Source organism: Nothoprocta perdicaria, unplaced genomic scaffold (genome assembly GCF_003342845.1).
Source record: "Nothoprocta perdicaria isolate Ctin4 unplaced genomic scaffold, notPer1 scaffold_9, whole genome shotgun sequence".
Taxonomy (NCBI): Eukaryota; Metazoa; Chordata; class Aves; order Tinamiformes; family Tinamidae; genus Nothoprocta; species Nothoprocta perdicaria.
The window spans coordinates 3,699,246-3,713,567 of NW_020456198.1; the positions used below are offsets into that span (position 1 = coordinate 3,699,246).

The 14,322-nt window shown below is 43.3% G+C and overlaps 1 protein-coding gene across 1 annotated transcript in view; it reads left to right on the forward strand.

Moving 5' to 3' along the window:
- ADAMTS9 (ADAM metallopeptidase with thrombospondin type 1 motif 9) overlaps positions 1–14,322 on the forward strand; it is a 66,210-nt gene that overhangs the window by 9,941 nt on the left and 41,947 nt on the right. The window contains exons 4-11 of the mRNA XM_026052519.1: positions 4,609–4,895; positions 5,530–5,613; positions 5,712–5,833; positions 6,209–6,249; positions 6,368–6,473; positions 8,425–8,571; positions 9,478–9,619; positions 9,929–10,036. Coding sequence (XP_025908304.1) covers positions 4,609–4,895; positions 5,530–5,613; positions 5,712–5,833; positions 6,209–6,249; positions 6,368–6,473; positions 8,425–8,571; positions 9,478–9,619; positions 9,929–10,036 — 1,037 coding nt within the window. The remainder of the gene's footprint in view (positions 1–4,608; positions 4,896–5,529; positions 5,614–5,711; positions 5,834–6,208; positions 6,250–6,367; positions 6,474–8,424; positions 8,572–9,477; positions 9,620–9,928; positions 10,037–14,322) is intronic.

Sequence of the window (14,322 nt, forward strand, 5' to 3'; positions counted from 1 at the left end):
CTGTACCAAAGTGATGATGCTTTTTCCACCTTAATTTAACCATTTCATTTTGCTCCAACATTGCAGACTTAGTCTGAGCAGCAAAGGTTCTCTAATGTCAGGAGCAATTTGGGTAATAAATGCCTTCCAAGTGTGAGATGCGGTTATTATGCCTGTAAAATGATCTTTAATCATTTTCTGCCACATGCACAACTCGTATGTGACTCTGAGCTTTCTTTAAGAGGCAATTCATTGTTTTGTTAATTAAGCTAGTTTGTCTCCTGGACAGAATTGATGGCTTTCAGGTACAACATTTTACCTTAGGCGCAGGGAAGTTCTTTAAAGCTGGAATGCATTCACACATATATCATTGGGAAAGGAAACGGCTGGAGTATGTGTGGTCTTTGGTGCTCGTATGGTGTACGGTCTGTAAAGCAGAGAGTATTTTCTTCCCACGAGCAGTTGATTGATCCTAAATGCAAGTACGTGGTTCTCAAGTGTGCTGATTGAAGCAGCAGGAAGAGGGACCAGGACTGGCCCAGAATGTGGTGTTGGGCTCAGCATCTCTGCAGAAATCCCATGCCTTGGCCTCTTCCGTGTCCTGTGAGGCATAGCAAGAGCGGGGCGGCTGGGTGAGATGCTCCTAATGTGCCTAGAAACTGGGAAAGGGCATCTCATGTGCTGGGCAGTGGAAGCTGAGGCCAATGCTGCAGCGTTTAAATAAAGGATGGGCTTTTCTTTATTGCCTTTTTAGCTGAAAAGCTGAAAATGTAGCTGTTTGTACCTATTCCTTGAACAAGAAAGGATTTTTATATTTACTTTCTTTACTAGTAGCTTCTGTAAATTTTAGCAGAAAAGATGCTAAAATAGTGGGTTTGTTTGTTTTTTCTTTTAATTCTGATAAATTTCTTCTAAACAAGCAAACTAACCCAAATGTGTGCTACTTGAAATATAGTTCTGATTGTACTTTCGGTTTGAGAGTCCATTTTCCTCTGCTTGTATAAATCCTTGACAGCAACAGGAAAGGGCAGGTAGAAAATGAGCCTGTAACCCAAAAAATGAATGATGAAATGTTTAATAGTAGTAACCAGAGCTGCTGTGGGATCATGAATGGTTTGTTCCCACAGCTCCTCCTTGGCATCAGGGAATTGTGTCCCAAACTCATTGACTGCCCAAAGGGAGTTCAGACGAATTTTACTCTGCTTGATGAAGGTGGGCAGTAAATAATTAACTTGCAAGCTCAAATTTGATCCTTAGCTCAGCTAGATCAGAGGAGCGCTGGGAATGTTGTAGGATGGACACTAAGGAGTGAACTTTGCTGTAAAGATCCTAAATTGCCTGTTCAGGAAACGTTTGATAGTCGGTTGGATTGAAAGCCCCATGCTCGTTTTTGAACAGGGAGAGGATATTAATGTTGTTAGCTTGAGAAGCAGATTTTTATTTTCCTTATTTCTCTCTTTATTTTTTTTTTCCTCCTCTACTATGGGCAGCTTTCATGAACTTGGAGCTGAGCTGAAATTACTTTCATTGTCACATGTCCTGTTAATTGTGCAAATTGCTTTCTATTGCAAGGACAAGTTAATGTAGAAATGGAAAGGATTAGAACTGTTGGGATAAGCGATCTCGCCCTTTCTTTTAATTTTGGGTTTTAGCATAACAATAGCTACCACTTCAAAAGCGGTCCCTGTCACCCTTTCATGCAGTCAAAGTACTCGCTTAGTGCCTGATTCTCCACTGCCCTCTCCCTTGGGAGAGATCCAAAGTCCATTAATCGGTGGGAATCGGCTGTAAATCGGCTCCATGGACTGAGGCTTCTTAAAGAACTGCAATCGAATGGCATTGGGGATGGGAGATGCCTTCAAATCTGATGGACAGCATTTTGTTAGACAGTTGAGACCGGCATAAATGGCTGATCAAGATTCAGGCCAGGAGGAAGGAATATCCCTGTCACAGTGAATGTCACAGGACTGAGCCTCTCTTTATTTTTTTTTAAGCATTCCATAAAAAGAAGAAAGCGAGTTAAAAATAAATCAACATACACCTTTAGGAATGTCTGAAGACACTGCAAATACCATGTTGTTTGATTAAAGCAAGCATTGAACTAGACATTATTGCAGCATTTTAACCATTTAATCAAGTAGTAGCTGCTGAATTTGTACAGAGACTTGCTTCATTCTCAAATTATTGATCTGCAATTTGCATGGGTTTAGAGCCTAGGCTCTTGAGCATTTGCTTGCTCTTTGGGATTGTTTTTTTTTCTGCAGACTTAAATATATTCTGTTACTTAAACCCCTCCATTTACTGCCGTGTGTAGGTAGATGTTTTTCAGGTCTTTTACAAGAGCTGAGAGATAGCCAAGCAAACCCTTTGACTTCCTGTTCCCTGTTAATATAGTAATGAGATGCACAAATGCAAAGCCAGGTGGAAAAATATCACATCCTTTTCAGTGTTCTGTGTTGCAGCAGTAAACCCTCGCCGTGAAACTAAGACTTTCTTGTGCCCATGAGCCTTTTTTTTTGCTTTTGCTTAATCAAACTGCGGCAAAATCCAACAAAACCCCTTCTGTTTTGACCATCTCAACATTGCAAGCACAGGATCAGCCTCTCTGGGTGCTTGGAGTGCGTGCAGAGCCTGTGTGCAACTCCTGCTCAAGCTGGTGGGAGCTTTATGCATGGGTGGTGAGCAGGGCACTGCCATTAGTGTTTAATTTTTTACAGATGAATGTGCACCATCCCCAAGTGGAGTTAGGCACCAGAAAGATGGGCGAAGATAACAGCTCACTACTATCAAAGTCCAAGGGAGCATTTACACGGGACATACCCCTGCTCGCCTCTGTTTAGTTTGACAGTAACTATGTTGGCCAACGTACTATACCTGACTATTGCCCGACTGTGCTGTACCTTTCAGTGACTTCATATGTATGTTTAAAAAAAAAAAAATCATGCCAGCACTGGTCTGAATTCCATCTCATCATCTTCAGTGTGCTTCTCCCAGGGCTCCTATTGCAAGGCCTCAGCTGTTTAAAAGGGAGCTGGATGCCATGCTGACATTTGCACGTTCTCCTAGTCTTCCCCCCACCTTTAGAAGTTGTTTGCACGCCTGGTTGGCTTCCCGCAGCACCTGGCATGGAGAAGCTGGGATAATGTTCATGGTTGCCCACGAAGCTGTGCCAGCATGAGAGCCGAGCCTTGCCAAGCCCACGGCGTTGATTAGTGCAGAAGAAGCAGGGCAATCCAATTATAATCGCAAGCGCCGTTGGCTTCCACAAATGCTTGCCGAAATAACAGTGAACTCTGCTGCATTAAGGTGGTCTGGGCTGTGAAGGAATTCATAGGGCTTAGGGAATGTGGATTAAGCAGAAGAGTTTAATTTTTAAATGCTTTATTACCTGTAGAGGTGTCCCTTGAAAAAATGGTATTTTTGGATGGGTAGCTGCTGGCCAAGGCCCTCAACCTGCCTTAGTATTAGAAAATATATTTCTGGATTTCTTGTTTCGGAAATTATTACAAAGTATCCTAGAAGGAAACTACTCATGAAGAATAACTAAGAAGTTTCCTATCATTTAAATCTTGTTTGAGTATATTGAATATTCTTTTGTTCCCTAATATTGTATTTCCTCTAACTTGCTCATTTGTTCAGATAAGGAAATGTGATATTTTTCGGCAGCGTGACAAAATGAAAGGAAAGCTACAAAGTGCAGGCTGGTTCTCGCCTGGAGTCTGGAGCAGTTCAGATTGGGCTTTCTATTACTTAGCAGAAGCGCACAGTCCCGTATGGATGAATCACATTCAATTAACTGTTTCCTATGATGAACTGATTAAAAATTAAGTGGCATCAAATGCAGCTGATTTTGCTCTTACATTTAAATAATGCTCTAATTACATACTAATCAGATGGTAAATCTTAATTGTACACGTTCCATATGTTTTACTTGCCCTCTCCCTGTCTTCGGTTTGTCGTCTTTGTGTCAGCATGGAGTATATTTTCAGGCTGCTTTTATGTTTGCCCTAATTGAATATCAAAAGCGGTATATGTGAAACTTCCTGAATTCTATTCTTTAGCCAGTGGCAGCTGTGCTATTAGATGACCTTTACCATTCCTGTAGCACAGAATAATAAAGGGAGGGGGGGAATTGAAGCCTAGCCATGTTATTGTTAGAGACAGAAATAAATCATATATAATTGCCTCACTATGAAGGCCAAATCCTGCTGTCCTTCATGCCTGAGTTAGAAATACAGGATTTGGACCTTTGTTTCCTGTGGTTTCCTGGCCACCTTGGACGTGCCCAGAATCCTCACGATGGTGGCTAATTACCATCAGCAGCTTCAAGCTGTGGCCGCGTTCCTCCTGCACTACCACAGCTCAGCTTTGGGAGAGCCTGTGGGTGACTGTCAAGCTTAAGTGTTGTTGGCTTCAGAATGACTATTTATCTTCAAAAGTTAAGAAGAAACTTAAGTGTTGGGTTCAATGGTGGCCTTCTACCAAGTGCTTCTGCTCTGGCTTTCTATTTAGAGCAAACCTGCCAACTCTTGGGTGAAATAAGAAGGTCTCCTGACATTAAATGCACATGGTTTGAACAACGCTCGGTATAGAGTGTGCTTTATGCATTTTTCTGCTTTTTAATTGTAGGTCATGAAAACAGTCACAAAAAGAGCAAGCGGAAACATTGGAGAAAACAGTGGGTAGAAAGCAGCATGTTGTCTGACGTGGAGATGTTAAAACACAACCTTGACATGAAAACATTTTCTATGGAGAGCAACAAGACTGGGAACGTCAGTGACAAGAAGAGCCACAGAAGGACAAAACGGTTTCTCTCCTACCCTCGGTTTGTCGAGGTGATGGTCGTGGCCGATAGCAGGATGGTTGCCTACCATGGAGCTAATCTGCAGCACTATGTCCTAACATTAATGTCAATAGTAAGTATTCAGACTGGGGAAGCAGTTTTATCCACAGATCTCTATTTGTTTAGTAGATGCAGAGCTTCCTTTCATGATGCCGTCCATTTGCTTCAATCCAGTGTGGAAATGTTTCTGGGATGAGAGGGAAGCTTGATGCGACTTATTTGGGATTCATGGCTCTAAGCTGCATTTTGCTGGGAGATGAGCAGCATCCAGCGCAGTCATCTCCCAACCATGATTCTTGTCCCATTAGAGGGTAGACGTGCAGAGGATAGATAATCTAGAAATGGCTGTGTCCAAATGAGGCGGTAGGCAGAATAAGTTGCTTTTGGCAGTCGTGGACAATAGTTGTCACATGTCAGAGCAGAATGATGCTGTTATTTGGTGAAAGACCTGTCAAAGCAGGAGGAAACTTTGTTTCTGCAATACCAGCAGTTTTCTTTCATTCTGAAATTGTGCTGCTGGTGGGACTGTTGCTTTCAGAGGTGTGCAGAGGGTTCCTGTAGGTCAGATATAATATTATAACACAGAGTGGAGCAGATGAGCAGCTCAGAACAAAAGCAGCTGCAGAATGGAAAACTTGCTTGTGTTGTCTTAATTGTCTGTTTTCTTGAATGTCAGCAATAACTCTGGGCACTTCTTTTTGGAACAGGTAGCTTCTATCTACAAAGACCCAAGTATTGGAAATTTAATTAATATTGTTATTGTGAAATTGGTCGTGATACATAACGAACAGGTAATAGAAGTGATTTGCTTCTGCTTTTGACGGTGCCATCTGTACTAAACCTGGTGATAAATAGTTGAAGTGTCTGTTTTATGTTTATTGCCTATTAGGATGGTCCTGCAATATCTTACAATGCCCAGACAACATTAAAAAACTTCTGTCAATGGCAGCAATCCCAAAACCACCCTGAAGGAAGTCACCTTCAACATGATACAGCTGTGCTGGTTACCAGGTATGCTGAATTTTCTCGTTAAAAACGTCACCAGCTGTGTCAGAGCTGCAAGCTATCAGCTTATAATATATGCAGGTAGGGGAGCATTTGGTGTTTGATGTGGGTGGAAGGATACAGTTAGGAGAACATATCCACCGTAGAGGTGGAGGAATCTTAAAGGGTCAGGACTGTCCAAAGTCTGACCATGGACCCAACATAATGAAAATCTCAGACTGTGGTAGAGACTTGGTTCGGGCTCCTGTTGGATGGTGTGACAAAGTCAGGTTGGAAATCCAAGAATTATTTTTGCCTTTTTAAATTATTATTATTATTGTGCTTGTTCAGTAAACCTTTGCTGCATTGAAAATTAATGTGTCAGATCTGTTCTGCTTTCAGACAGGATATTTGTAGAGCGCACGACAAATGTGATACTCTGGGTAAGAAAACCCCTTTTCTTTGTCCCTCCAGCTTTTGCGTAGTGACAATGCTAGTTGTATGTGCTGAACCGTGGGTGACATTTCCTCTGCTATTGTAAACCTCTCTGTTCTCTTCTAGGTCTGGCAGAGCTGGGCACAGTTTGTGATCCATACAGGAGCTGTTCAATTAGTGAAGATAACGGGCTGAGCACTGCTTTCACAATAGCGCATGAACTTGGCCATGTGTACGTCTTATGCAAATGCATTTACATTTAAATAGCCCCAGATTTATGCTAGCTGGTACTTGCCAGCACTAGGAGTTGGTACCTGCTGAGTCTAATTGTCTGCAAGGAAATGAATACGCCTGGGTAGGAGAAGCAAAACCAAGGAAGTCTTAAGCTGTGGTGTGACTCTGGGGGAAAGTGGGATGCTCTGCAGCCCAGCTGCAGGCAGCAGTAACAGCAGACCCACAATTGAGGGAGGGAGAAGTGCTTTTGAGAATGAACAATAACAGGGTACCCAGATGTCAAGCAGTTGATGTGGAGAGAAGAGCATCCCATATTGACAGGTCTTTTGGCACCAATGTGCAGACAAATCTCTGAGATTTCTGCAATGAGGTCTTAGTCCTTTGGCACCAGCTGACTTTTTGTTCAGGACTAGGTAGCTGGGTGCCCTGGAGAGGATCAGGGCAGGGGGCATGGACGCATTTCACCTTGTCTTCAGGACCGAAGTCTTCTCAGGAAAATTCTTTGGGCCATCAGTGCTCGTCCTGCCTTGCTGTGAGGCATTCATGAAGTCAGCAGAGCACATGTGTGAAAGCAGGGGCTTGGCCAGGGTGGCTGGTAGATGCTTGAGCTATGTGACCTTGTTGTATCTGCTAAACTATTTAATTACACGGAACCTTTCACTAAGGAGTTGCTCATGTTACTGGATATGCCCAGCAGAGATGCAGCTCAGTGGAATTTCCCTCCAATGGAAATTTCTAACCGATTTCGAAATTTTTTTGAGTGCATAATGAAGAAAAATCTCTTCAGATCGCAGAGCTGTTTACCCTCACAGCTGCAGCTCTGTTGAGCAGCTTATTCCATTTAAAACCACCTTAGCACTCAGTTCACAGTGGTTGTGGTGTGGATGAGTTCTTAGGAACAGATCGCTCATTGTTTTAAGCTTTTTTTTTTCCCATGCAAAGGGTTAGCTTTTGTTTAAATGAGATTTCCTGACAGAAATTCCCCCAAAGGTTTGGCTTTCCCCACACCTAAACAGCAGCTAATTCCTATGCTAATGCTGCCCCAAAGCTGCTGGAGGGGGTTAGAGGAGCTCCCAAGCAGCAAATGCTTCTTTGCCCTTTTACAGGAAGCAGAGCAAAGCATTGGCTCCTTGGAGGTCATCTTAATGGGATAGAAACTCCCAGGTCCTCGAGCATAGGATCACACTGGGTCATTTCCCCTTTTCCACTTCAAGTAGCAAAGCAGTTTAAGCCGTTCGGTGTGCGTTGTGTGCTTGCCACATTCTTCCATGTGTCATGTGCTGCAGACTTCGCCTGGCCCTAGGTTGATATTGATGCTTGATGGCATCTTGGGAGCCTACCATAGAAAATATGGGAACCAAGTTTGTCCCCAGTGCAGCCTTATTTAGGCAACAGCGCAAGGAATGAATGTGGCCCAAGGTATTTAGCGGCTTTAGAAAGCGCTGTACAACCAACCTGCTCTCCTGAGGCTTGGGGCAGCAGTGACCAACAGACCCAAGGGATTCCTCTGCTGCAGAAACTTAATCCCTGTGATCACCTCTTGGCTCATTATCTCAATTCCAAAGCACTTCTCGTTTTCACCGTGGTGGGGATGGTCTCCAGCCTGCCTGCAGGATCACAGCTGTCAGCTGGAAGGGAAACAGCATCTTATGCAAGGCTCCGTCAAGGACTTGTCACACTAAATATATGTGGTAGCAGCATGGAGAGCTTTAGCAGGGGCCTATGTAGCTTTTTGTAGCCACGTGCTAGCAGAACTGTTTGAAAGAGAGCCTGCTGGTCCTTCTGAATATGTTGAAGATTTTACTATTTGTCTTCCATAATAGCTACTAGGAGCATGTCTTGGAAAAAAAAATCTTGGTTTTGCTCATTTTTAGTTCAGGTTATTGCTCTTGCTATACTGAATACTTGCCACTTACCAGCTGTGCTTGTCTGTGCTGTATTCCTCTTAGATTTAACATGCCACACGATGACAATCATAAGTGCAAAGAAGATGGAGGTAAAAATCAACAGCATGTCATGGCGCCAACGCTGAACTTCTACACCAATCCCTGGATGTGGTCAAAATGCAGTAGGAAATACATCACTGAATTTCTAGAGTAAGGTCTTATTGATGTGTGTGTGTTAGGCTATCTTTACTTATGTTATATCTCACAGGATGTTGGTTAATCCCAAATTCCCCGTGTGCAGCATTTGGAGGAAATTGGAGGCATTTCTGTGGGTATAAAGGTGCACGCACCCTTTACGTAGAACAGCAATGTGCCCTTGACATCCAGTCTCTGCCAGCTTTGCCTTATGATTAAGGCTGGCAAAGAATGACCTCTCTATGGGGAGGAATAAGTCTTCCCCTATGGATATTGCTTTTAAGGAATGTGCATACTCCTCGAACCTGAAGAGTGAGTTTTCCAAGACCTGTGACCCAGATACGGAGCCATATCCGGCATAGAACCAGATGCAGAGTGTTGGGAGGCAGGCAGAACCTGCCTTTCTGTTCCACAGGTCATGAATAGCGCTAGTCTGCTCTGGGATTGCAAGATTGCAAGGAGGTCCTGGCTCTCTTAGATGCATAGTGACTGTCCATACTGATGTTCTCCCACTTGTGATGCAGAGCAGAAAGAAACTACGATGGTTTTCAAGCAAATCCAGGAGCTTGGTACCTTCAGTGGTTCTTCTGCATGCTGCCCAAGAGGGAAAACAATGATTTTCCATCTAAATGTATTCCAACACTTGCTTTGCAGGCAAAGGAAATTTTTGTACTGTCAGACATGCTTTAGCTAGGCTACTTGCCTACCTTGTGGTGGAAGGTAATCAGTAAAAAATGGGGTGGTGGTGAAGGTAGGCGTCTTTCTATGCTCCATAGTTGAGATTGCAGTAGCTGTTTTGATGCTTGTTAAATATGATAGATGGGGGGTGCACGTCTGGCGTAAGGATGACCAAGGTAAAAATAAATGTGTTGTAGACTTATCACCTCCCAGTTAACACTTTTCTACTGTTTTATGTTCTAGCACTGGTTATGGGGAGTGTTTGCTTGATGAACCTTCATCAAGAACTTACACATTGCCTCAGCAGCTCCCGGGGCTCATTTATGATGTCAATAAACAATGTGAGTTAATTTTTGGACCTGGATCTCAAGTGTGCCCCTATATGGTAAGTGCAATTCCATGCCTTGGTTTTGCTGGCTTTCACAGATCAAAATAAGACCTCCCTGCATTGGGTGAGCAGGGGAAGGGGCTGGTATAAAGACTACACCCACCAGCTGCCAGCTGGTTAGAGCCTCAGCTCCACTGGTTGTGGGGATGCAACAAGCCATCAAGTTACTGTGGACCTTGTGAGTTAACTATAAATCCTTGTAGGACATTTTTTTTTTTATATCTATATATAGGATCATGCATCCAGTCGGGTGTGTGGTAGCTGGGATGAATGTATTTAATATATCGCTGTGTTCAATAACTTAAGCAGATGCAATGTCGGCGACTTTGGTGCATTAACATTGATGGGGCGCACAAGGGATGTCGAACTCAACACACACCCTGGGCTGATGGCACCGAATGTGAACCCGGAAAGGTCTGTAGCACCTCGTCTGTATGTCAGTCTGCACATCTGTATGTACATTTGTAGCTGCATCAGTCACATTCATCCTGTCCCAAGGGCCAGCTCTATGGGATACAGCATCTCTCCCTAGCTTTCATATAGGGAGTGGAGGAGCTGTATCCCAAATAATGTGTTTAAAATCTACTGCTTGGCATTATTTTGTTTACTGTAGTGCTCTTTTTTTTTTTTCTAATGCTCATCTTTTTAAATTCATACTCTTGAGTGAATTCATGACCAAAACTTTTGCAAAGCTTTCCTAGAGTTTACTAGAAATTTCCCATGTGACACGAGTAATTATACACAACATAAAGTTGACAACTGGCTTTTCATCTTGACAGCTTCAGAGTAAAATATAGAACTAGCTGACATTTTCTGAGCAGAGCCTTTTTGGCACTTTTTTCATGAAAAACTTATTTTCACGTGCAGTATTAAGTTCCAACTAAATATTTTCCCAGCTAAATAAATTTTTGAGAATAAGCTTTTAGTTTTCACTTGTCCAGATCTGGAGAAAAATAGCTGGAGATATGTTTCCTTGCTTGCTTTCTGGCTTGTTTTCTCGCTTGCTGATGCTAAACGTTTTGAAGAAATATACCAACTAGTTTTCAGCATTTTTGTCTGAACAAAAGTGTAGCTTAAACTACTCTTGTAGCAAATTAATGATCAGTAGTTAAAGCTTTCATTGCCCTGAAAAGCTCAGCATCTTAACTTATATAGTCTTTCGAATGTGGATGTTGGTTTGGATACAATTTTTCACAAAGGCTATGGGTCTCCTTGGCAATTAATCTTTTGTTACATGTGTCTGAAACTCTTTTGTGAACACTAATTTCATTCAAAACAATGAGCATGATCTATCAGTTTACATTCATTATGGAAAAGCAGAGCCAACCCAGGGTAGACTTGGTGTTTTTAAGGTTGGTAGTATATGGCAGAGATATTGCTGGAATCGCAATATTGCTGGAATTATTCCTGCACTAGTCTTTGGAGCTACATTCACCCCTACATTCACCATTTTAGGTAAAATCTTCTCCCCTTTTTGGAGTATCCGGATAAAGCTTATGCATCTCTGAAGTCCCTTCTAGCCCCTCCTAAGTGGGACACCTCTAACAGTAGATCTTGTATCTTCTACTTCTCCACTTGTGAGTTTGGGAGGTGCTCAGAGCTGTCTATTCAGAAATACTTTCCCCCCCCCCCCGAATTCCAAATATGTGAACTGCAGTTTTGTGCAAACATTATCTGCAGTTACCTTGGATATGACCAGAGTTGAGTTCATGCAACTGTGGATGAGCAGCACAAGTTTAGATAAGGATGACCTGAATTCCTCTGCTGAGAGCTGGCAGGATCTTGGGCAAGACTAATCAGTTGAATCATCTCCAGATGTTTGAACATGTTCTGGAAGAAGGGTTTTGTGTGCTGCCTCAGTGAGTTGGCCTAACTCAAGCTTCAGGTTTGGATCATCATAATCCCTCTCCTCCCCATTATTTTCTTGGGCTTGTAGCGTGCTACGGTGCAAGTCCAGGAGTGTGTTTTGTTGGACGTAGTCACTGTTTTGGTGCTCTGCTGTGACTAGGAGCCCTGTCAAATTCCTGCATGCAGACCAACACTTTGCCTCAAGTCTGCATGGTGCAAGCCCATGGTTGGCAGACCATGCTATTTTTATATGGAGGTACCTTTGGAAAAAAAAAAAAGAAAGAAAAGAAAATCAGAACAGCTAAGAAAAGTCTAGCTAAAGTTACTAGAATATAGACTTACCCAGGCTCTAAAGTTATTTTTAAGTGAAAGATATTAAAACAATGTGGGAATAGTAGCTTATGCAGATTTTGCATGTGAGGGCACTGAGACTGATACCATTAAATCAAACAACAAGCCTAGACTTTAGCCTTGCTGAGTGCTCCCCAGTCATGGTCATTTACTCTGCTTGCAAGTGCCCGTGCCTTACCAATTTGAAATAAATCACTGCGGGGCACAGGAAGAAAATAGAGAGGCTCGCACGCTTGGCTCTGCCTCTTGTGCAGCGTTCAGGGTTGCTTTAAAGAATGGTAAGAGCAGCGTAGATGAATAGTAATCATTTCTGTCCCCTCCCTTACGGCAGCAGGTAGCGTATAAGTTATGCATGTGTGAAGCTTCACAGCACTTCTCTGCCCCCCTGCTAATCCATTCAGCCAAATCAGCCCAAGTCCGGGAGCTGGTTTTGGTGAATTATCCAAGGCCCCTGTGGCAAGACAAAGGGAAGGAAAGGCTGCTATAGAGTCTCCTTCCCCGCCGCCGCTCCCCTCTTCAACTTCGTGTCCGTTTAAGTTATTTTGAACCTGCTCCAGACAAAAACTCTTTTATTCTCTCCGCTCTCTGATCTGCAAGCCCCTAGGAAAGAGCACCCTGGCAGACTTCTTTTTTTAAATCGTTCTGCTGTAATTTGGCATTGAGATTATTTTTAAAATAAAAAAGGCACGCGGGTTGCACAGCCAGGCTATTCACAGTGTGGCTGCAAGAAACACTCCTGCATTTCCATAAGATAATCTCGCTGTTTATTCAAAACAGCTGCTCTTTACCCCCACCCCTTGATTCACTATCAATTTGCTATCATCGCAAGCTCCCAGTTTGGAACAAAATCAAGAGATTTAGGTAATTTCCTGGTTAATCCTCAACCGTCGGATGAGAGACATATAGATCACGACACGGTCTGTTAGCTGTGTACATTCACTGGTTAGCTATTCAATCAGCAGGTCAGCGGTGCCAAGCATGACTGTGGCTACATATTTAGCTGTGAGTGCCAACGTTTCTGCAAGCTCTCCTGTGGGACAACATGGTTGTACTGGTGCCGTGTGTTTTCATACACTGGCGGTAGCTGCCAGACCTCTTTGTCCCTGTAAGTGACTGTCAGGGTCCCCATTCTGCCCCCTTGAAAGGCCAACAGGAGGGATGCGTTGCCAGGGCTGGTCCTGCAGCAGCGGAACTCGGCATTTCAGCCAATTTTATTCTTGTCCTCTGCTGCAGCAAAGGCGTTTTTAAGATAGTGTCTACCTGGGGGGTCAAATCTTCAGGTGGATTTAAAAAAATAAAAACAAATTCCTCTACTTTGCTCGCTCTGCCCCATCTCTCTAGATGCACAGGTCAGTAGAGTGGCAGACAAAGAGTTGGACACCATGAGACCTCTTCGGCCTGACTTTGTCAGGAAACAGAGCAAACGAAGTTCTTTTCCTCAGAACATTCCCTTAAGTTTTTATAGGGGATTATTCTTGTGGCATTGAAGAAATGCCCCGCATGTATGAAACTACCCTTCAGCTTTGGAAGCCCCTTAGAGTCAGTCTTTGAAGTAGAGATGAAGTGAACAAAGCATGTTGGTAGACTAGACCCATTGCCATAAAGATCAGCGACTGTTTTCTTGCCTGAACAGCACCTGATGTAGTAAAATATTACCAAGGACTGTTTTGATGGTGCATCTACATTTTTTTTCCCTAAATTTCTTCTCATTTGTGAGCAATCAGCAATGTTTGGGTTTTGTATAACTGCAAAAATGTAGGCATCTGACAGCAAATAGGCACCTCTCCAGGTTTAAATCCACTTTAGCAAGAGCTGTTCAGGGAGAGGGGAAACTTTGCTTTGGGGGTATTTTTTGATGTTTTTCCATCAGTCCTGGTGGGGCTGGGATGTGCCTTTCCCCTAAGTCTCCTCCGTCTGGAGTTTTCTGCGTACAGCCAGCACACCCAGAAGAGATTTAATTTGAATGATAAAAGTAGTGAAGGGAGAAGGGTGCCAAGGTAATTTAAACCAGTTTTCCAAAGAAAATAGAGAAGAGCTACAGATGGAAAATACAAGCGTAGACCAGGCCTTGGCAAGTCCCATGTTATGGCTGAGAGAGCAAAATACTTTGGAGTGAGGAATTCTCTGGTTTTATTTGCCCTTTTGCTTTGGTTCTTTCCCTCTTCTCCGCTGGGGCTGTGTGCAGCTGTGGAGAGGCCTGAGTTTTTCCTGTTATTTGCAAATGTTATCCCTGTTGTGCGTCCCCTGTTACGACACTCAGTGTTTCCCGCTGCTCTCCAGGAAATCGGATAAGCTGCTTTTTCAGGAGCCACCAGCAAGCAGGGAGCATTCAGTGGTGGTTGTCCTCAGTCTTCCCATAAATCATGCTTCTGGGCTCTGTCGCTTCTCTTCTCCGTTTAAGGCTGCAAAAGACTGAAACTGCTTGTTTTCCTTTCTCTGCAAAGAAGATAATGCGATTTGAGGGGAAAACCCCCAATATGTGCTTGAAGCTAGAGCTGAGT